Source organism: Eubalaena glacialis, chromosome 7 (genome assembly GCF_028564815.1).
Source record: "Eubalaena glacialis isolate mEubGla1 chromosome 7, mEubGla1.1.hap2.+ XY, whole genome shotgun sequence".
NCBI classification, from domain to species: Eukaryota; Metazoa; Chordata; class Mammalia; order Artiodactyla; family Balaenidae; genus Eubalaena; species Eubalaena glacialis.
The window spans coordinates 105,132,931-105,156,808 of record NC_083722.1 but is presented as its reverse complement, the minus strand read 5'-3'; the positions used below and the strand labels follow the sequence as shown (position 1 = coordinate 105,156,808).

Sequence of the window (23,878 nt, the reverse complement as noted above, 5' to 3'; positions counted from 1 at the left end):
AGTCAACCTGCAGCTGCTGTGTTTCCCCACAGCTCCTCACTGGGGGCTGGAAGGTGCTGTGGGCATCAGGACTGAGGAGGGGGAAGGCCAGAGAGCACGGGGCTTGCTGCCACAGGACACACCTGGCAGGCTTCACCCCCGCCAAGAAAACCCCCAGAACATGCTGCCTTGACCCCTCAGAGCAGAGGCACACAGGTCCCTGGAAGGGGATAGATCAGAGCCTCACGTCTGCTTCTCCAGGAGATCCTGCCCCTATTGTTCTTTGTCATGCTGCTGGTTTCTGAGAATGAAAAAGGTAGGAAGAATTGTCCTGGAAGGACAGTGGTCCTCCCCGGGAGAGCCAGTTCAGGGAAGGCTCTCGCTGTATCCTGTGTGTTGGTGTGGGTGCTGAGTCATGGACGTTCTCTGGAGAAAAACTAATCGCATTTTCAAATGTTTACATTCATGCCAACTCCAGCTGAAACAGTCATAGAAATGTTGAGCTTCAGGAACGGTCAAGGGGGCACTGGACTCGAGACCTTTATGGCCATGTGATCTTTGATAAGCCACATAACCCCTGGCCTTGGTCTCCTTATCTGTAAAATGGGAATGACAGCAGCAAGAGAATTGTGGTCTAGGTTAAAATGAGGTGACATACATGAAAGAGCTTAGCACAGTGCTTGGGACCACTAGGTGGCTAGGAAGCATTAATTGACTCTGTATCCAGTGTAAATCTTTCCTGATCCTGATAAAGAAACCGAGTCCAAAGAATTTTATTGATGTAACTATTTATTGGCAGCCTAACTGCCTGATTTCTTACCTCCTTTCCTCTAAGACATTTCCTGTAGGGGATCCATTGGTATCTTCGTTTCTCTTGAAAATACCCTGTATGAATGGAGCCCAGCCCTTCAAAGGTCAAATCGGCCATAACACCACAACTCCATGTCCTTGTATTCGATGGGTCACCCAGTGAGTGACAGAATTGGAGGAGCAAGTTAGTTGTTTGAGAGTCTTCTGCCTTTGCTGTCTCAGCAGATTCTGCACCTAACGGACGCCCGCTGCCCTGTCTTGAGTCTGTAACACATCATGGGTGTGAGTGTGGAAAATCCATTTGTGTTTGCTCTTCCTGTCTCCAAGACTTATGAAGAAACGATGGTTAGGCTAAGAACCCTTGATTGTCAGAAGTAAACAATGAAAACATTAAGGCAGCCGGTCAGTAGCAACTTTATTAATACAATGCTAAATGAGGAAGCAGACTGCCAGACAAAGAAACCACTGAAACTGGTAACAGAAACGTGCTCATATAGTTAAAATGTGCACCATCATCCTTTCATTGATATTTTCCCCAAATTTGCCAAATTGCCCTTGACTCCTTGCACATCATCTGCATCTAGAAAGCCATTAAACCATTCACTCTTTGCACACATCAGGTATCCATAATGGGCTCTAGGAGGCCCATTACAGGCAAAATTTTATTTCTATAGGAACGTGTGCCTCTGAGAAGAGGTCCACAGTTTTCATCAGATTGTTCTAGGCATTGACTAGAAATCAGGGTAAGATTTTTACTTGTTTCTAAAATATTGGTTCCCAGTATCTTCTTTAATAAAAAAATTTCAAACACACCGAAAAGTTGAAGATAATTGTACAGTGAACACCCATATAACTACCACTTAGTTTCTACAGTTGATAACATTTTGCTTTATTTGCTTTTTCATGTATCTGTCTACCCATCCGTCAATCCATCTTATTTTGTTTTAAATTAATTAATTAATTGATTGATTTACTTATTTTTGGCTGCATTGGGTCTTCGTTGCTACGCACGGGCTTTCTCTAGTGGCGGCGAGCGGGGGCTACTCTTCGTTGCGGTGCGCGGGCTTCTCATTGCGGTGGCTTCTCTTGTTGTGGAGCACGGGGTCTGGAGCGCAGGCTCAGTAGTTGTGGCACACGGGCTTAGTTGCTCCGCAGCATGTGGGATCCTCCTGAACTAGGGCTCGAACCCGTGTCCCCTGCATTGGCAGGCGGATTCCTAACCACTGCGCCACCAGGGAAGTCCCTCCATCTTATTTTTAACACACTTCAAAGTAAGTTTCAGTCATCACTGAATGTCTCCCCCAGACACTTCAGCAAGCAGATCATTAAAAAGGGCCAGTACTGTTCATGGTTCTTTTTTTAAAGTAAAATTGCAACACTGAAATGCATAAATTTTAAGTGTTTCATTCCATGAGTTTTTATAAATGCAAAAAATTTGTGTAACTCAAACCCCTCTCAAGATACAGAATATTTCCAGTACCCCAGAATGTTCCTTCATGCCCTTTCGCACTCAGTCCCTGCCCCAAAAGCCCAAGAAGCAACCACTGATGTGATTTTTTTCCACCAGAGATTAGTGTTGCCTGTTCTAGAACTTCATATAAATAGAATTGTGAAGAGAGTCTTTCTGCTCTGTCTTCTTCCACTCGGCATAATGTTTAGAGATTCATCCATATTGTATGTATTAGGCAAGGTTTTGTGGGTATTAAAATGGTATTTCAGTCAGTTTACACGTGAAAGCCCAATTCTGCCTCAATGATGGCCACCCTGCCCTGTAAGAAATAAAGACAATAGAAAAACGAGAGCAGTGGTCACGTCATTATTTCCTCACCGCTAGTGCAGGGATGGTAAACTGGCCAGCACCACGTGCTTAGGCCTGAAACCTGGGTAGGAATCTCACTGCCTCTTTTATTTTAACCATTTTAACGAGATATAATTCACATACCATACGGTTCACCCATTTAAAGTGTACAATTCAGTGGTGTTTAATATATTCACAGATATGTGCAATCATCACCACAGTCAATTTTTGAACATTTTCATCACCATAGAAAGGACCCCCATGGCCTTAGCTCTCATCCCGTACTCTCCTTTGCCTCCCACGTTTCTCCCCAACCCTAAGCAACCACTAATCTACTTTCTGTCTCTATGTGTTTATCTATTCCAGACATTTCATATAATGAAATCATGCCATATGTGACCTTTGTATATGGCTTCTTTCACTTAGCATGATGTTTTCAAGGTTCATTCCTGTTGTAGCATGAATCTGGAATTCATTCCTTTCTATGGCTGAATACTATCCCATTGTGTGGACAGACCATGTTTTGTTTATCCATTTGTCAGTTGATAGTCATTTGGGTTGTTTCCACTTTTTGGCTATTATGAATATTGTAAACATTTGTATACAACTTTTGTGCAGTCATATGTTTTCATTTCTCTTGGTTACATACCTAGGAGTGGAATTGCTGGGTCATACAGTAGCTCTATGTTTAATCATTTAAGGAACTGCCAGAGTGCTTTCCAAAGTGACTGTACCATTTTATATTACTACTAGCAGTGTATGGGGCTTCCAATTTCTCCACATCCTTGTCAATACTTGTTATTATCTGACTCTTTGATTATAACCATCTTAGTGGGTGTGCTGTGGTATCTTGTTGAGGCCTTGATTTGCATTTCTCTCATGACTAGTGATGCTGAGCATCTTTTCCTGTGCTTATTGGTCATTTGTATAACTTCGCTGGAGAAATGTCTCTTCAGATCCTTTGCCCAGTTAAAACTTTGGTTATTTGTGTTTTTATTATTGAGTTGTAAGAGCTCTTTCTATAGTCTAGATATAAGTTCCTTATCAGATATATGATTTGCACACATATTCTGTGGGTTGTCTTTTCACTTTCTTGATGGTGTCCTTTGAAGCGCCAAAGTTTTTAACTTCGATAAAATCCAATTCATCAACTTTTTCTTTTGTTGGTCATGTTTTTGGTGTTATATCTAAGAATCCTTTGCCATATTCAAGTTTATGAAGATTTACCCTTTGTTTTCATCTAAGAGTTTTATAGTTTTAGGTTTTGTGCTTAGGTAATCCATTTTGATTCATTTTGAGTTAATTTTTGTATATGGTGTGATCATTCCTTTCTGTATAGCTATGCAGTCCCAGCATCATAAATTGAAAATATTATCCTTTACCCCATTGAATGATCTTGGCCCCCTTGTAAAAAATCATCTGGCCATAGATGTATAGGTTTATTTCTGGACTCTCAATTCTATTCCACTGATCTGTATGTGTATCCTTGTGCCAGTACAATGTTGTCTTGATTACTGTTGCTTTGTAGTGTGTTTCAAAATTGGTAAGTGTGAGTCCTTTAACTTTGTTCTTCTTTTTCAAGATTTTTTTGGCTATACTGGGTTCTTTGCAATTCCATATGAATTGTAGAATTAGCTTATCAGTTTCTACAATGAAGTCAGCTGGGGTTCTGATGGTGATTGCGTTGGATTTGTACATCAATTTGGGAGTATTGTCATCTTAAGTGCTATGTCTCTGATCCATGAACATAGGATGTTTTCGAATTTTTTATATCTTATTTAATTTCTTTCAACAATAATTTGTAGTTTTCAGAATATGAGTTTTGCACTTCTTTCGTTAAATTTATTCCTCAGTATTTTATTCTTTTTGATGCTAATGTAGATGGAATTGTATACTTAATTTCATGTTGAATTGTTCATTACAAGTGTATAGAAATACAATTGATTTTACTATATTGTTCTTGTAGCCTGCAACCTTGCTGAACTTGTTCATTCATTCAAATAGTTTTTAGTGAGTTCCTTATGATTTTCTATATACAAGATCATAGCATCTGTGAATAGACATAGTTTTACTTCTTCTTTTCTAATCTGGGTGCTTTTTATTTCTTTTCTTTGCCCAATTGCCCTGGCTAGAACCACCAGTACAGTGTTGATTACAAGAGATGAGAATGGACATCCTTGCCTTGCACGTGACCTGAGGGGGAAAGCATCCAGTATTTCACTGTTAAGTATGATGTTAGTTGTAGGTTTGTCATAGATGCCATTTATCAGGTTGAAGAAGATCCCTTCTGTTCCTGGTTTGCTGAGTGTTTTTATCATGTTGGCTTGTGCCAAATGCTTTTTCTTCATCTACTGAGATGATGTTTTGATTTTTTTGTTTTTTTATTCTATTGATTGATATATTACATTAATTGATGGGGGGGATGTTAAACCAATTTTGCATTCCTTGGATAAATTCCACTTGGGTGTGGCACAAAATTCTTTTTATATGTTACTGGATTCAGTTTTCTAGTATTTTGTTGAAGATTTTTGCACACATATTCATGAGATATTGGTCTATAGTTTTCTTGCGATGTCTTTGTCTGATTTGGGTATAAGGTTAATACTGACCTCATAAAATGAGTTGGGAAGCGTTTCCTCCTCTTCTAGTTTTTGAAAGAGTTTGTGAAGAATAGTTATTAATTCTTTAAATGTTTGGTCTAATTTAGCAGCAAAACTGTCTGGGCCTAGGCATTTCTTTGCGGGTGGGTAGTTTGGTCTTGTTTTTTTTTAAACTGATTCAATCTCTTTATTTGTTATAGGTCTATTCAGATTTCCTATTTTTTCTTAAGTTAGTTTCAGTAGTTTGTGTCTTTGTAGGAATTAGTTCATTTCATCTAACTTATTCAGTTTACTGGCATACAGATGTTCACAATATTGCTTTATAATCCTTTTTTCTTTCCGTAAGGTTGGTCATAATGTCCCTTTTTCATTTCTGATTCTAGTGATTTGAGTCTTCTCTTTTTTTCTTGGTCATTGTAGCTAAAGGTTTGTCAATTTGTTTGATCTTTTTAAAGAACCAGGCTTTGGTTTAATTGACCTTCTCCATAATTTATGTATTCTCTATTTCATTAATTTCTACTCTAATCTTTATTATTTCCTTCCTTGCTTTAGGTATATTTTGCTCTTCCTTTTTCCAGTGACTTACAGTGGAAGTTTAAGCTATTGACTTGAGCTCTACTTTTTCTTAATACAGGCGTTTACAGCTATAAATTTCTAAGCACTGCTTTAGCTGCATCTCATACTTTTTGGTATGTTGTGTCTCCATTTTCATTCATCTCAAAGTATTTTCTGATGTCCCTTTTGATCTTTTCTTTGACCGTTGGTTATTTAGGAGGACGTTGTTCAATTCTTCATAATTTTGAGTGTCCTACTATTGAGAAATCAGTAGTTTCATTCTATTGTGATTGGAGAAAATACTTTGTATTATTTATATTCTTTTAAATTACCTGAAGTTTGCTTTATGGCCCAGAATATGACATATCCTAGGGAATGTTCCATGTGCACTTGAGAAGAATGTATATTCTCTTGTTGTTGGATGGTGCATTCTATAGATGTATATTAGGTGTACTTGGTTTATAATGTTAGATTTTCTGTTTCTTTGTTGATCTTGTGTCTAGTTGTTCTATTCCTTATTGGAAGTAGGGTGTTGAGGTCTCCAATTATTATTTTTTTGAATTATCTGTTTTTCCCTTCATTTCTGACATTATTTGCTTCATGTATTTTGCTGCTCTATTATTAGATGCATTATATTTATCATTGTTATATCTTCCTAATGGATTGAAACTTTTGTCATTATAAAATGTACCTCTTTATTTCTAGTAATTTTTTTGTGTTAAAGCCTGTGTGGTCTGATATTAGGATGACCACTCTAGATTTCCTGTGGTTGTAGTTTGCATAATATAGTTTCCCCATCGTTTTACTTTCACTCTAATTGTATCTTTGAATCTAAAGATGTCTCCTATAGACATCATATATTTGGATCCTGTTATTTTATCTAGTCTGACAGTCTCTGCATTTTAATTGGATTGTTTAATCCATTCACATTTTTTTTTTCATTCACATTTAATGTTATTATTGACATAGTTGGATTTTTGCCTGACATTTTCCTTTTTTGTTTTCTATGTGTCATGGTTTTTTGTTCCTTTATTTCTTCTTTACTACTTTCTTTTGCATTAAGTATTTTCTAATGTCGTATTTTAATTTTTAAATGATTTTTAAACTGTATTTAACTATATTTTTGAGTTATTTTTTAGTGGTTGCTCTAGGGTCTACCATATATATGTCCTAACTCTGAGAATGAACTTCAGGTTTATACTAGCTTAATTCCAGTAATATGTAAAAGTATTACTCATATATAGTTCTATTCCCCTTTCTGTATTTTTGTGGTATTATTGGTATGCATATTACATCTGTTAATTTTATAAATGCAGCAGCACATTGTTATAATTATTTTTTTTACCATCTGTAGCCATTTCCTTAGCCCAGTACAGCTTTGCTCTCACCTCCTTTGTTCTCTAATTGCAAACATATTATACATATATTACATTTCTATATGTTATAGGCCCAGCAGTACATTATATACATATATTATACACATATTTTTTGAACTTGCTTTTAAAATAAATTAAGAGAAGAAAAGAGAAAAGATATGCATTTATACTCTTTTATGATTACATGATTATCTTTATTAGTGCTCTCTGTTTTTTCTGTGGATTCAAATTACTATAAGGGTTACTTGCTTTCAGCCTGAAAAAACTTCCTTTAGTGTTTCTTATAAGGTAGATTTGCTAGATAACACATTTTGGGTTTTTTGTTTTTTTTTTTAATCTGAAGATATCCTTATTTTGCCTCACTTTTGAAAGATAGCTTTTCTAGATTTAAGATTCTTGGTTGGCAGTTATTTTTTGGAGCACTCTGAATGTGGCATCCCACTGTCTTCTGACCTCCATTGTTTCTGCTGAAAAGTCAGATGTTAATCTTGTTTGGGTTCCTTGTAAGTGATAAATTATTTTTCTCTTAATGCTTTCAAAATTGTCTCCATGTCTCTGACTTTCAGCGTTATTACTATGATGTGTCTATATGTAGATCTTCTTGCATTTGTCCTACTTGGCATTTGTTCAGCTTCCTAGATGTGTAGGTTATTGTTTTTTCAATAAATATGGGAAGTTTTCAGCCATTATTTCTTCAAATATTTTTTCTGTTCGTTTTTCTCTTTTCTCCTTCTACCACTCCTGTTACACATATGTTGACACACTTAAGTCCTCATACTTTACTTCTTTAATCACGGTTTCCTTTAGCTGTGAACATATTTGTAACAGCTACTTTGAAATTTGTTAAATTTGTTTTTTTGCATGTCTTCTAATTATTTTTGGTTGGAAACTGGATATTTTAGATAAAATATTATAGCAACTCTGGGTACTGGTCCCTACCCTGTGAGGCTTATTTGTTATTTGCTTCTGTGTTTGTTTAACGACTGACTGGACTGTTTCAGTGACATCTGTGTTCCCCTTCCTCCCTTCCCCCATACATACAGTGTTAAGCCTGATGTTACTTCCCAGAGAGGAGCAGCTTTGCATATGCCCACAGTCACCTGGGATGACAGTGGTTTTGGTAGGGTTCTCTTTCCCTGACTACATCCAGCTGTTAAACTCCACTAATTGCTGCATGTTTTGCTCTATTCTTTTTCTTTTTTAACATCTTTATTGGAGTATAATTGCTTTACAATGGTGTGTTAGTTTCTGCTGTATAACAAAGTGAATCAGCTATATGTATACATATATCCCCATATCTCCTCCCTCTTGCGTCTCCCTCCCACCCCTCTAGGTGGTCACAAAGCACTGAGCTAATCTCCCTGTGCTATGCAGCTGCTTCCCACTAGCTATCTATTTTACATTTGATGGTGTATATATGTCCATGCCACTCTCTCACTTTGTCCCAGCTTACCCTTCCCCCTCCCCGTGTCCTCAAGTCCATTCTCTAGTAGGTCTGTGGCTTTATTCCCATCTTGCCCCTAGGTTCTTCATGACCTTTTTTTTTTTTTTTTTAGATTCCATATATATGTGTTAGCATATGGTACTTGTTTTTCTCTTTCTGACTTACTTCACTCTATATGACAGACTCTGTGTCCATCCACCTCACTACAAATAACTCAATTTTGTTTCTTTTTATGGCTGAGTGATGTTCCATTGTATATATGTGCCACATCTTCTTTATCCATTCATCTGTCAATGGACACTTAGGTTGCTTCCGTGTCCTGGCTATTGTAAATATTAACAGTGTCCTCATTCATAAATTTTTCTACAAACCAATCCAATCAAACTCTGTCTCCTTTGAAGGAATGGTTTCTGAGGTCATTGTTTGGTATTTGTTTTGACCCTAGGAGGGCTCCTCTCAGCTGTCTTATTCTCTGGTTATCTCTTCCAAAATAGTTGGCCTACAATCTGGGCTGTATCTGCATTAAATCTGTGAACCTGCCCCCAGTTGCCTTTCACCACAATCTCCACTGTTCTTGAGAGCACCCTTAGGCCTGAACTTCTCCAAGCTCTGTTGCAAATGAAGTCAATTCCTTTGGGAGAGATTAGCAGCTGTCTTACAGCCTACTTCTTCCCCCAGGCAAAATCTCTGAGGTAGAGGTCTGGAGCTGGGGGTGAGGACAATGGCAAGCTTCTGAGTGACCGCCCCATTCTAGGAGCTGAGTGCTTTGTGGAGAGGAAGGCAGCACCCTGAGGCCCTCTCAGCTTGCCTCTTCTCACAAGGAACCATCACCTCATGAGGTGGGGTAAGGGTGATCAGGGCCCGAATATTCTCACTGGTGCTGTACGCAAGGCAGAACTTCTATTGTGTAAGTGCAGGTTGGGTGGAATGAGGAGCCCTCACCTCTCTACCATACTCACCTGGGACTTAGCCTCAGCAACAGGTAGCTGGGGGCAGGAGGAGAAACACTGATGTCCTGCTCCTCCTGGGAAGAAAGCCCTCCTGCTGGAAGCTTGGTGGGAGAGGAAGCCCTATATTCGGGCTACAGGAGTCTGAAGTGGAGTCTGCCTCCCTGAGCTTGGGGGTGCTGGTGGAGGGAGGGAGTAGTCTTGGTTCAAATTGTACAGACTCTCACTTTTCTTACCGAATTTTCATAGATTTTCTTGAATAGATGTTTCTTCATTTGTTGTTTGCCTGTAGGACCATTTCCAGAGGCTTTCAGTGGTTGTTTGTTTGCTTGTTTTTGCATTTTTCACAAGTTTCACTGAAGGGTAGATCAGCAGATCTCCCCACACTGTCCTGCCAGGTTGATCACTCTCCTATCCTCTTAAATAAGATCAAAGTCTTAATACTAGCTGGTGCTGCAGCCAGAGGCAATGAAAGAACCCAAGGTCATGAGTGAACAGAGGAGAAAAGAAGGACCCTGTGGACAAGCCCCAGGTGATTTCATTACTCTGGTGGCAGGGAAGATGAGAGAGAAGAGAGGGCACAGCCACGTTCCTACCCTTTAACACGGTGACCGTGGCCTCTGATAAATGGTCCTGATGAGATTAGGATTCTCTCTTAAAAGAGCAGAGACAGTGTGTGGGGGTGGGGGGTGGACGGGGGCAGTGAGGTGGTTTGCGAGGGACAGAGCCGTCTGCTCTCCCGTGACCTAAAAGGGTCCTCTGTTGTGGCATCATTAGAGAGGGGCATTTGCGCTTCCTCTTGGGTGGTAAGTAGAGAAGGGTAACGAGTATGGGATTTGCAAAATCTCCAGTCTTCAGCTTCTGAAATGAAAGCAAAGCTCCAGTCTGTCTTTTCATCTCCACGTCAGGCCCTGGACTCTTGTAACCGCCGCTGAACTGCTCCTGCCTCCAGCCTCTCCCCTCCAGTCCTTTTCCAACTCTGCAACTGCTCTGCTCCTGGAGTGACTTTTCTAAAGTGTGACTCCAGCCGGGCCTCTACGGGGACAGCCTTCAACCCCTTCTTTAGCTCAGGAATGGCCTCTGTATTTCTTCACCCCCTGTAGGGCCCGTGGGGCACCTACCTGGCCTAACCAGCCTCTCCATAAGCAGGAGTTAAATTGAATGCCAGTCATGCAGCACGGTATATATGTATATTCATATTTACACTGTGTCCGTGTAAAGGCCCTGTAGCAGGAATAAGCATATTGTGTTTTAAAAACATCAAGAAGACTCTATTAATGATATCTGGGACCTGGGCTTAGATCTCAGCTCATCACTCTCTACTTATGTGACTCGCCCCTTGTGTGACAGATCATTTCACCTCAACATCAGTTTCCTCACCTGTAAAATGAGGATAGTGTGCAGATACTGTTGTGAGGATATCACTTACATGTGATAACATAAGTAGAACCCTTGGCACATGGTAAAAGCTTAATTTGTTCATGCAAGTAACAAGTATGTATTGAGTGCCTACTCATCCCAGGGACTGTTGTAAAAGTGGGAAAATAGCAGGAAATAAAATAAAATCCCTGTCTAATGGAGCTCACATTTTAATAGGAAAGATCAGCAGTAAACAAATTTGGAAACTACACATTTGTGCACACACACACACACACACACACACAAAAGTTCAGGTTTTGATCTGATCTATGAAGAAGAATAAAGCAAGAGTGATGTGAAGTTGGTGCTTTTGTAGTTAGTGAAGGGTGGCCAGGAAAGGTCTTGCTGAGGCATTGGCATTTGGGTACAGATCTGAAAGAAATGAGAAAATGGCACACAGTGGTCAGTAAATATTTGTGAAATGTGAATGAGTGCAAATGTCTGGGAAGAAAATATCCCAAGGAGAGGCAATAACAAGTGCAAAGGCCCTGTGGCAGGAATACTTGGCATGTTTTAAAAGCATTAAGAAGGCTCTGTGAATATTTATACTGTAGGTTTTAGGGGTAAATGTACTGATGTCTGCAACTTTAAAATTCATTAAAAAATTAGATGGATGGATGGATAAATAGAGGGATGGACAGATAGATATAGATATATGCTAATGTTAGTATAGTAAAATGTTAATAGTAGCATTTAGGTGGTAGGTATATGAATATTCACCGTAAAAGTCTTTTAACTTTACTTTGTGTTTGAAAAATATCATAATGCAATGTTGGCGGAGAAACATCAGGAAGACTAGTGAGGCTGGAGCAGACTGAGGGAAGGAGAGAGTAGTCAGAGACAAGGCCACTGAGGTCTCCAGGGCCCAGAGCATGGAGGGCCTCATAAGTTGTGAGGAGACATTTGTGTTTTGTTATAAACACAATGGGAAGCCTTCAGAGGGATTTGAACAAGAGAGTTTCGTGATCTAATTTATGACTTTAAAAGATCCCTCTGGCTGCTGTGGGGAGAAATGCAAGCAAGAATGAAAGCAAGGAGGCCAGGTAGAGGGACAGTGGTGGTCTGGACCAAGGGGGTGGCAGTGGAGGTGGTGAGGCTGGTCAGATTCAGGGGACAATTTGAAGGAGCTGCTGATGGATTAGATATGCATTGCCCAAGAGCAGGGCTTTGGCCTGAGCAGGGCAGATGGTGGCTCTGTTTCCTAAGATGGGGAAGATGAAGGAATGAAGTAAGTCTGGGGAGGGGTGTGTGGGAGAGTGGTAAGAGGGAGAATCACATGTTCTATTTTAGGTGTGAAAAACCCAAATAATAGACTTCCTAATAAATGGTAGCTATTATCACTGTTTCTACCCCACACGATTACATAGTGACATCTGCAAACACACGAGCTCTCTCTCAGCTTGCAGCTCAGCTCTGCTCCTCAGCTTTTCTTCTTTTCTCCCCCTTACATTTTCCACTTTTCCTCGCTCCTCTACCCGCCACTCCAGACCACCACCAGTGACTGCTGGAGCCTCTGGAAATGAGCAAGCCTCTGCCCAGGTCGGCTCCTTCAGCATTACGGGGGGTGGGATCAGAGGAAGCCCTTGGGGTCAAACCCGAGAGCACGCAGACCGTGGGGTTCAGCTCATGGGCTTGCAGAACCCTCCGGCCTTTCTGTCTCTGTAGCTAGGCAGACACAGGTCACCAGGTGGTGCTAACACATGGCTGGTGTGAGATTCAAAGATGCAGCAGAAAGAAGTATGGAGATCTCTCCATTTTACTGAGAAGGTGACTCTGAGTCCTGATCTGAGTTCATTTGACCCATTTAGCTGGGCTGTCATTTTGCATCAGCTATGTCAGAACAGCATGTAAAGACATTTGTCAGGGAGCCAGCTAGGGAATGCTGACTTAACTGTCAGAGGCCTGCTGTCTGCAGAAGGCTGTCCCAGGCACTGAGGGCTGGGTCCACCAAGAGGCCACTGCATCTCATGGGGGCACTGGCCCAGTCTTCTTGAGCCACCTGCTCACAGAGAGGAGTCCTAGTGTGCATGCGTGGGTTGGGGATTAACAGGGAGAGATGATTTCCATGCTGCTCATGGCCCTTAGGCGTCATTAGCTCTGGTAACAACAACAACTAACTCTCATATGAAGCTAATTGTGTGCCAGGCACCGTTACAAGCACTTCATGTGTAAATAACTTGTTTAATCCTATGACAGCCCTATAAGGTAGGTACTATTATTATCATTCCCATTTTACAGATGAGGAAACGGAGGCTTAGAAAAGAGAGCTAAGTTGTTCAAGGTCACACAGGTAAAAAGTGGCAAAGCCAGGTATCGTGGCTTTGCCAATTTTTACCTGTGTAAAACTCCATGATGGACAGGTGGACAGGCTGCGTGGACAGAATCAAGATAATCCACGAGGACAGGAGAAGAGACAGTCCCATGGATGCTCAGCACAGGGAAGGTGTCTGCGGGATAGAGAGAGCAGGGGCCACCTTTGTTACTCTTTTGTTTATTAGAATTTAATAGATCTGTCTATCTATATAGGTATATATATATATGTATTCTCTTTATAATATTAAACATCTTTGTGCTTGCTTTAAAATACAGATACATTAACACTTATACATGACCCATTTTCTACTGTTTTCTACCCATTTTCACCTCTCAGGGTACAAGCTATAACACAGGTTAAATAAATCATAGGCGTAACTGTCCTCCTCCCTCAAAAGTCTCCTTCCCAAAGATCACTAGCTGCATGGTCTTGAGCAAAACACGTAAATTCTCTGCAGCTCAGATTTCTTTGTCTAGACCCACCCCATAAGCTAAAGCCATTAGTAATTACAATCATAATCACAAGAGCCACTATCACCTGAATACCTAACGTATTGTATGTCTGTGCTATGCTGAGCACTTTCACGCATCTCTCTCTTTTTTTTTTAATGTATTGAAGTCTCGTGTCTTTCTTTTTTTAGATATAATTGATATATAACAGTTCATTAGTATCAGGTGTATAGCATAATGATTCGATATATGTATATATTATGAAATGATCACCACAATAAGTCAGGTTTAACATTCATCACCACACATAGTTACTTTTTTTTTCTTATGATGAGAACTTTTAAGACCTACTCTCTTAGTTTCAAATATATAGCACAATTTATAGTCACCGTGCTGTATATTACATCCTATGATTTACTTATCACTGGGAGTTTGTACCTTTTGACTCCCTTCACCCATTTCGTCCACCACCACCTCTGGCAACCACCAGTCTGTTCTCTGTATCAGTGAGTTTGGTTTGTTTTGGATTTCAGATTCCACATACAAGTGAGATCATACACTATTTGTCTTCTTCTGTCTGACTTAGTTTACTTAGCATAACGCCCTCAAGGTCCATTCGTGTTGTTGCAAATGGCAGGATTTCCTTCTTTTTTTATGGCTGAATAATTTTCCATTGTTTATATACACCAATCTTCTTTATCCATTCATCTGTCGATGGACATCTTGGTTGCTTCCATGTCTTGGCTATTGTAAATAGTGCTGCAGTGAACTTGGGGTGCAGGTATCCTTTCAAGTTAAGTGTTTTCATTTCCTGTGGATAAATACCCAGAAGTGGAATTGCTGGATCACATGGTAGTTCTATTTTTAATTTTTGGAGGAAACTCCATACTGTTTCCTGTAGGAGCTGCACCAATTTATTTCCCACCAGCAGTGCACAAGGGTTTCCTTTCCTCCACATCCTCACCAACTCCTGTTGTTTCTTGTCTTTCTCATAACAGCCATTCTAACAGGTATGAGGTGATATCTTGTGGTTTTGAGTTTTGATTTGCATTTTCCTGATGATTAATGATGTTGAGCATCTTTTCATGCACCTGTTGGCCATCTTTTTGTCTTCTTTCATGGATTATCGTTTAATCCTCCTAAAGGCAACTGAGATGTACAGAAATTATGTAACCTGCCTGAGGTCACACAAACAAGAGGTGACAGAGCTGGGCAGTAGAAGTGTCTCAAGGGCAAGAGCTGTGTTCTCATTGCTTAACCCAGGCAGGGCCTGTCACTGACCAGAGAAGAATAAAGCTTTTATGGGTAAATGTGTGTGCGCAAAGAGATATGCTTGATCTATAGCCCCCATAAGAATTATCCCGCTCCCCAAATTAAGTTCATGGATGAGTGTGTCAGTCAGCTCAGTCTGCCATCATAGAATACCACAGACTGAGGGGCTTAAACAACAGAAATATATTTCCTCACAGTTCAGGGGGCTAGAAGTCCAAGATCAAGGTGCCATTAGGGTTGGGTTCTGCTGTTGTCTCTCTTCCTGGCTTGTAGACAGCTGCCTTCTCACTGTGTCCTCACAAGGCCTTTCCACTGTGCATGTGAAGAGACAGAAAGAGAGGTCTCCGACGTCTCTTCCTCTTCTCAGAGGGACACCAGTTCTATCAGATTAGGGCCCCACCCATATGACCTCACTTAAGCTTAATTACTTCCTAAACACCTCGTCTCCAAATACCATTACATTGGAAGTTAGGGCTGCAACATGTGGATTTGAGGGAAGACAGAATTCAGTCCACAACAATGAGCGCTGAAGAGAAGCTTCTCGGAACCCTTAAAAATTGTGTACAATATTTTGCATGGAAGGGAATCTGTATACAACATCAGTTTGACTTCCCAAAAGGTAGGAACCACTAGTAGTATTGTAAGTGAACAAAGAGGGAAAGGGTTCATGGAAAAATGGAAACAGAGCTGGCATTAAGGGATAGAAGAAAAAGAAATTTCTTATAAGATTGTTTTAATAGGTGTTAAAAAGTGGAGAACAAGAGGGGCAGTGGAAGGTAAGGATGTAGTATTTCAGCCACATTTTCCGTTTGGGGAAGTTAGATGGCCTGCCTGAGATCACAGCATGGAGAGTGGATCTGAGCCTAGAACCCAGTGTCCTGAGCCCTGGCCCATGCTGTTTTCACCAGGCTTGTTGTCTGTGCTGCCCCACAGAAGCCAAGGCCATCTGAGCGAGGCTCCTGGGCTGCTCTTCTGCTGACCTCATAGATGCTCTTCCCCTTGCTTTCCTTCTAGAAGTGGAGCAGATCGAGGCCATCGCCAAGTTTGACTACGTGGGGCGGTCCCCGCGTGAGCTGTCCTTCAAGAAGGGAGCCTCACTGCTACTGTACCACCGCGCCTCCGAGGACTGGTGGGAGGGTCGTCACAACGGCGTGGATGGGCTCATCCCACATCAGTACATAGTTGTACAGGACATGTGAGTGGGAGTTGGGATCTTCTGTGAAGAATGCCATGATTGATTAGTGATGTCTGGAATGGGCACAGGAATGGGAGTACTGGATCGTATGCCAGCAATTTGCTCTCCCTGGTATGACACACTTGGTCTTCCGTAAGAATGGATTATGTCTAACCTCCCTTTGAATGGTGACCCACTTAACAAATAAGCAAATTGCTCATCCTTCAGAGTCCACAGGGACAATGTTTGGTGCCCTTGGCTCGTCATCCCGGCCCACCTGACAGCCTCCAGGGCATTTATCACCCACTATGGTTCTCAGTGTCCAGTGGATCTTGCCATATACCTCCACCCTCCTGGGCCTTCCCTGTAGCCAGTGGCCATCCCACTTCCCTCTTAATAGCCCACCATTCTCTACCCCGAGGTGGCTGTCTCAGGAGATGGGCAGAAACAATCATCCCCTCATTTCCAGCTAAGAGGGTACTTTTTTAAAAAAGAATTTTAGGCATTAAAAAAAAGCCCTACATCCCAAATACCTAGCCCCACCATAATGCCCAGAAAGTCTACACCTTCCATTCTTTGAAAGCCTTTGAAGCTTCCTGCACACACTCCCTCTGAGCTCCAGTCTGCCTCAGGTGGAACTGATTTACCAAGGAAGCAGCCACCAAGCTGGGCCTCAGGGGGAGGGGGCCAAAGGCATACGTCTTGATGGCAGAGGGGACGGTCTGAAGACAGAGAAAAGTCCAGAGCTCAGCAAACAACAAGAGGATCCAAAGCAGCCCTCTGACGTCCCCAGGCCTCTGAGGGCAGGGAGAGGGCATGGGGGGGAGGCGGGCAGGGCACCCCAACAAGCTCCAGGCCCCTCACACCTGTTCAAAGCCCCGGGTGCTGGGAGGGATGGAGATGCCTTCCTCCTCCCTCGCTGGGCCCCCAAACTGCTGCTCATCGCCCAGGGCTCAGCTTGCAGGCCCCCTCCCCCATTTCTCCAACACACCCTCCCCTTTAGCTTGTCCCAGCCTCGAGCAGCTGGGAGAGAAGAGCCTAGATGAGGGGAGGGGAAGGTAGGCATGGGCGGTGCCACAGAGGGCCTCCTGCTGGAGAAGCAGCAGCGGCTCAACCACGAGGTGTGTGTGGATCCAGCCCCTCAGGTCTCAGCACATCTCGGTTCTCTGGAGCAAAGCCCTCCCAATTCACGTCTGTCCTTCTCCCCAGGGACGATGCCTTCTCGGACAGCCTGAGCCAAAAGGCCGACAGCGAGGCCAGCAGTGGGCCACTGCTGGACGACAAGGCCTCCTCCAAAAACGACCTGCAGTCCCCCACGGAGCACATCTCGGATTACGGCTTTGGGGGGGTGATGGGCCGGTAGGAAACGCGGATTCATTCTTTGCGGCTAGTACAGTGCCAGTTTGTGTCTGACTGGGGAGAAGCAAGGGCACAGGAGGGAGAGCGGGAGGCTGTCGTGGCCCCTTCTTCCCCACAAGATATGACATGGGGCACACCTGGTGGGCTGGCTGGAACTGGCCTAGAATGTCAGGTAGAAAGTGATCCAGCTTGGGGCAGAGGTGGAGAAAGAGGAGGAAAGACATATATTGGCAACCAATGCTTTTTATTTAAAATAATAAATGGGAAAGAGAGAGTTGCAAATTGGCAAGTATTTTTCCTCTCTCTCTCCAGTTCTTACACCTCCTCCCCACTTTCTGTTGAAGACCTAAGTTGTTATATTTAAAAATGTAAAGCTCACTTAGTCCCTGAAGTGCACTGCAGAAACAGAAGTCTCACACCCACTTTGTGGGGGGAAATTGACACCCGGCTCCACCCACATATTTGGTGGGAGCAGATTTGCCAATTTCTTCACTCCTGCTTGTGGGTGGGGCTGTCACATGATCTTTCTGCCAGGTAAGGAGCTGGGCTCCTCACTCCCTCTACAGGTAGAGTCCAAAGCACGTGGTTGTTTAAAAAAAAAAAATACAATAAGGAAAAGAGAAGGAGGGAGAGAGGGAGGCTGTCGTGGCCCCTTCTTCCCCACAAGATGTGACGTTGAAAAGGAAAGCTGGCAGTGTGTCACTGCTTTCTTAATCGAATTCTCAAAATGTCATGTTCTTTGTTTTTCTGGTGGAGAGGTCATGGGATCAACCCACACATGGGGTACTTGCAGATAAAGCCAGAGAAATCAGCCACAATAGGAACATATGTTTATGAATTTATTTCAGCAAAAGTCCCAGTGCCTCTTTTCAGTGTATTCCGTTCGGTTCAGGGTGCTGATAAGTGATAGAATCAGGGGAGATGGACGGTTGGGGTAGGTAGATGACAGAGTCATGGTCCCTTGACTTCCAGGGGGGCCGTATCTTCTCCTGCCTCAATTTCCCTCTCCCTCTGTCCTCTCTCATCTACCTTCTTCTCGTTCTTTCTTTCCCAGTACTCTTCCTCTCGAACACCAATGCTTTGGTCCTGTTGGGGTGCCCACAGGCGGTGCTTAGCTTGGCTGGTGGCACAGGGTCTAAAGCGCTGCTGACCACACTGAGCTTGGTCCCCGTCACAATCCATTCCCGCACTCTGCCCCTCTTCCCCACCCCCTTGCCACTTCCAGCCTTCCCTCCCCTCACCAGTGCCTTTGAGTCTTCGGTGACCTCCATAGGGCACAGCAAAATCTCCTGTGGGTAGAACCTCTTCAAAGTGCTTTCCCACCCACTGAACCTCCCTCAGAAGGTGGGCAAGGAATATTATGCCCATTTAACAGATTAATAAAGTGGGTCTGAAAGAGGTCACTGGAAATTCTGTGACAGAGACAGGACAAGAATTCGCCTTCCTGACAGACACTCTAGTCCCCTTTTCACTCCACCACAGCCTCCCTGAGGGATGAAAGGTATCCAAGTGCACAAAGGGCGTTCCAGTGATGCACATTTTACTCTTAATGACTAGTTGTCCAAGGTCTGGAAAAGCCTCATAGGAACAGCCCTTTGGTGACAACACTGGGCTGTGGTCAGTTCCCAGGGGGGCCTCCTGAGCCTAGAACCCAGTGTCCTGAGCCCCAGCCCACGCTGTTTTCACCAGGCTTGTTGTCTGTGCTGCCCCACAGAAACCAGGGCCATCTTGCAGGGAGCTTGCAGGGAGCTGGTAACTCTTTGGTATAGTCAAGCCTCAATGCCTCAGACCAGTCAGAGGCCCTTTGGAATCATGGAGGGAGACCTCTAAACTGCTTAAGAACATACAATGAGCCCACCTAACCGGGAGCGAAGTGTTCCCAGGTTGAAATCCTCCTGGCCCTGACCTAACGTGCAGACGAGATTCACTGTGTAATTGGCACCACCACCGGCTGGAGCTTGGAACGCCCCCGACTCCTTCGTGTGTGCAGGTGAAACCCGCTGGCCTGAGTCACATGCTCAGACAGTGCCTTCCCTGGCTGAACGAGGCTTTACTATACCCACTCCCTAGACTAGTGTGTAGCGCGTGGCCTGGGGGTTGGCTGACCCATGTGACACTGGCCAGGGTTGACCTCTGCCCCATGCCCCCGCCCCCTGGCTCCTTTGCAGAGTGCGGTTACGATCTGATGGAGCAGCCATCCCCAGGCGCCGAAGCGGGGGAGACACACACAGCCCGCCCCGGGGCCTGGGCCCCAGCATAGACACGCCACCCCGGGCCGCCGCCTGCCCCAGCAGCCCCCACAAAATCCCCCTCTCCCGGGGGCGGATCGAGAGCCCCGAGAAGCGGAGGATGGCGACGTTCGGGAGCGCCGGCAGCATCAACTACCCCGACAAGAAGGCGCTCTCCGAAGGGCACTGCATCCGGTCGACGTGCGGCTCCACCAGGCACAGCAGCCTGGGGGACCACAAGTCCCTGGAGGCCGAGGCCCTGGCAGAAGTAAGGGCCGGCGGGAAGGCAGGCTGCGCCAGCCGACACCCAGAGGGGCAGGGAGTGGGCATCTGCAGACGGGGGAGCCCCTTCGCCCTTCAGGCCAGGCTCAGGCTAAGCCAGACGTGAGGTAGATAATGAGCTGGCTCCCTGTCCGACTGCTGGCCCCCCTGGGGGAGCGGAAGCTGGATGGGTGCAGCTGCCGGCTAGGGCTCCTGTGAAGACCCAAGGTCCCAGTCTCCAGGGCCAGAGGTGGGATTCCCGGATGCAGGGATGTGGTAATGGCAGACGTCTCCATGAGATGGCAAGATTGTGCTCTTCATGTTTTCATTCGTTCATCTTTTCATTCATTCATTCATTTGTTCATTCATTCATTTATTGACAAATACTGATTGAGCATCTATTGTGTGGCAATCACTGGCTGGCGCTGAGAGTATAATTGACCTAAAATGGATCCAGGCCCTGCCCACATGGAGCTTATGGTTTAGAGAAGAGAGAGATGCCAACCAGTAACACACACAGCTGTGAAATGGCAGCTGGGTCAGGAGTCTTGAAGGAGGGGACTCTGCGTTTCAAGAGTGCTTAGAGTTTTGTGTTTTTTTAAATAAGTTTTTAAAAATTTGGATGAGAAACCTGTGTGATTTTTACACTTGCCAAACAAAGCAAACAAATTCATTTAAGAAATTGTTATGAAACAGTTTGTTTAAATTGTTTAATAATTTGCATAGCTACTTTCCTGTGTTTTTGATAGTTTTATCATAGTTCAGAAGTTTCCATTTTTCCCTATGGAACTTGGCAGGGTGCCCATTATGTATCCCCTTCCCAGTGTTTTCTCCCAGTTTAGAAAAGAGAGACATTTAGAACCTTCGGGTCCGTTAAGATTCTCTTGTGAAGAGTGGCCTTGAATCCCTGTTCACAAGGGGAAGGGAAAGCTGAGAGCTTGGGGGCTGTGTTCTAGAGGAGGCCAGGAAAGGTTCTCAGGGATATCAGCACAGCAAGTGAAACTCCTCGCAGGATCTAGTTTGGCCCCAGGTCCCAATGCCCACTCCTCAGGTATCAGCACCTTGGCATGGGTCCAGCAGAGCTGCCAGGCAGCCTGCTGGTCCCTCCATTGTTGGAGGCCATTCTCTTGGGAAGCATTGCCCTAGCATCCACCGTCACCTGGAAGCTCAGGCCACCTGAGGCCTGGCCCAGAGCCCTTTACACGGAGAATCAAATGCAGTCTACGCCACTGTCTCCAAAGTAGGTCTCACAGCAGACTAGTTCCATGGGGTATTAATGGAGGGGAAAAAGGTGTTCTATGGTCAAGAAAGTTTGGGGAATGCTGGTCTGACAAAGTTGAATGGGTTGTCTGCAACAAGAATTTTTAAATATGTTGATGTGCATTGTGAATCTTCAAGAAAGAGAGCAGGGCACACCCATCTCCCAGACTTCTTTGACCTCTAGTCACAGAGCATTTTGCAAGAGCGGCCTAAAGAATACACTTGGGGCATGCCACTCGCATTTTCCGTTTGCAGACATATCTACACACTCTAATTTGATAGCTGCCATTTGATAGCAAAGCATGGGAAACGGTATGTAAATAGCCAAGGGGACCCTGGACGGCCTCCAGCCTGCTCAGCATTGGCTCTGATGAGCACTTGACATTGCAGGCTGCGGAGGGCAGCTATGTAGTAGTAGGTGGAGTTACCTGAAATCCTCTGGTCTCAAAATGTCTTTTAGGATTTAGATTGGAGCCCAGTAAAAGAGGCAGTTTGGGGATCTGGCAGCACCGCCATCCAAGGTGGGAAGGTCTCGTTTGGGAGGAGGTGAAAAGGGATCATTTTCCCCGGCTGTCCGTGCTCCCCAGCGCCTCTCTGCAGCTCCACTCTGAGATCACGGCATCACCTCTCAGACTAACGCAAGGCTCACGCCTAAACCCCCCAGCTGATCTTTCTCTGAGCTCACTGTCTTCCTGGCTCACACTCTGCGAGGGTGGAGTGGTGGTGGTGGGGATGGTGGTGGAGGGGCGATAATTATATTTTATTTATTAGTTTTGCCTTTTGGCTCCTGTTGGAGTAGAGCAGGCAGAGTAGTGATGTCAGTAGGGGACTTTAAGCAGACTGGGACGTGGAAGGCGGGCTTGATCACTGCAGGGTTGGGATGTAGCAAAGGTGGGGACAGGACTGCCTTCTCTCCTGTCAGGCGGGACCCCCGTCACAGCCCCACAGCTATTCCTTGTAGATAAAGGCACAAACAGCATCTTCTTTAAAGTAGACAGTGTTGTGGGCAAAGGATAACATGTCCTGGGGAAGCATAAATGCTAATATTAGCCATTAGCTAATCATCAGTAGTCTCTTCACAAAGCAAAATGATAGGCTGGGACCCTGATGGAGGCCAGATTGGAGCCTGTCGTGGAGGCCCAGCGGGCAGGAGCCCCCTGAGGACAGGGGAGGAGAGGAGGTGAAAGAAGACTTGGACGGGGAAGGGGCCGGCAGGACACCTGCGGGCACCAGCCCCATCAGTCTGACCAGACTTTCAGTTTTCCCAGAGTTGCCCCAGGGCAGAAAAGCTAGTGTGTCTCAATAGTCATCCCGGAGCCTGAGGTGGGCCAGCACCTTCCAGCGGTGGTTCTAAGCACTGTCCCTCCTTGTCCTCTTGGTGGCCCAGCTCAGCCTGAGCAGCTCCCGCTGCCTCTGTGTGGAGGCATCCCTGGGAAACCCCACGGGAGCCGAGGACTCTGGCTGAAGGGAGTGTGAAAACCACCATCCAGCAGTTCACAAAGTGTCATCACGTCCGCTGTCTCATCCCATCTTCATGGCCAGCAGGGGGCTTTCAGCACCTGGACCGAGTGTGGTGCAGAGCCACTGAGACTTGCCCGAGGTTGCCCAGCAGCGGTAGCAGAGGAACCTTTTTCCCTCCCAAACCTGGGCTCTGCATCCAGGCCCAGGGCTCCTGGGTTAAATGCTGCCGTCCAGCTCCAGTGCCCACTCCTGGAATGCTGAGCCCCAGGTCGGCCCTCTGGGCTGCCAGACTCTCTTTCTGTGTCATTCAAAGTGCTCTCATACTGATGAGCTCTTAAATATCGCAATATCCCTGGGAATTGTGTAGGCAGATGAAGATTTTTGTTGCTTTTCAAATTTTCCATTTAAAAAAAAAATTTCTATTTATAATACAGAGAAGAAAGTAACAGTCCTATCATCCTGGGGTGAGCATTGCAAACATTCTGATATACAACCTCCACACAAATTTCCTATGGACAAAGGAGAGAGATATTTTTTAATAATAATAGTTAGGGGCATGAACGTTGGAGCCAGAACTACTATGCTGCTAAGTAGCTGTGTGACCTTGGACAAGTTACTTAACCAGTCTGAGCTTCCATTTCCTCATGTGTGATGTGAGCGTAATGGTAGTTCCTACCAGGTAAGTGAGAGGATTAAATGAATTGTTAGGGGAAGGGGCTTGAATTGGTGCTCGGTATTAGCTATTATTGCCATTGTTATTGTCATTATTTGGAAATACTCACTAGGTACCAGGTGCCATGCCATGCTCTTCGCAAGGACCGTATCATTAAATACACTCATCAACCCCTTGAGGTCAGTATTATACGTGTCTGTAATCTACAAATGAGGATTCTGAGACTCAGAGAGGTAAGGTAGCTTGCCCACAGTCACACAGCAGGGAAGTCACAGAGAGAGGATTTGAACCCAGGTCTGTCTGACTGCAGAGCCTGCCTCCACTAGGTCTGCGATACTCACACTGATTTTCCTTATGGTTATAAGACTCCCTGGGATCGAATCTCCATCCCTTCCATGAGATTTATGGGGAAGCCTCCCTAAGAAGCCTACAAGCTGGGTGGCAGCCCCAGAAGGGTTAGATCCCAGGCCTCCAGACTCCGTGCTGACGAGCGCTCTCC

The 23,878-nt window shown here is 44.5% G+C and overlaps 1 protein-coding gene across 3 annotated transcripts in view; it reads left to right on the top strand.

Moving 5' to 3' along the window:
• Window positions 1-23,878, top strand: part of SRGAP3 (SLIT-ROBO Rho GTPase activating protein 3) — a 252,906-nt gene that overhangs the window by 228,498 nt on the left and 530 nt on the right. For 2 of the 3 annotated variants that reach the window (XM_061195572.1, XM_061195573.1), the window contains 3 exons: window positions 15,978-16,158; window positions 17,347-17,496; window positions 19,665-19,992. In XM_061195572.1, coding sequence (XP_061051555.1) covers window positions 15,978-16,158; window positions 17,347-17,496; window positions 19,665-19,992 — 659 coding nt within the window. The remainder of the gene's footprint in view (window positions 1-15,977; window positions 16,159-17,346; window positions 17,497-19,664; window positions 19,993-23,878) is intronic. The other variant, XM_061195574.1, reaches the window with a different exon arrangement.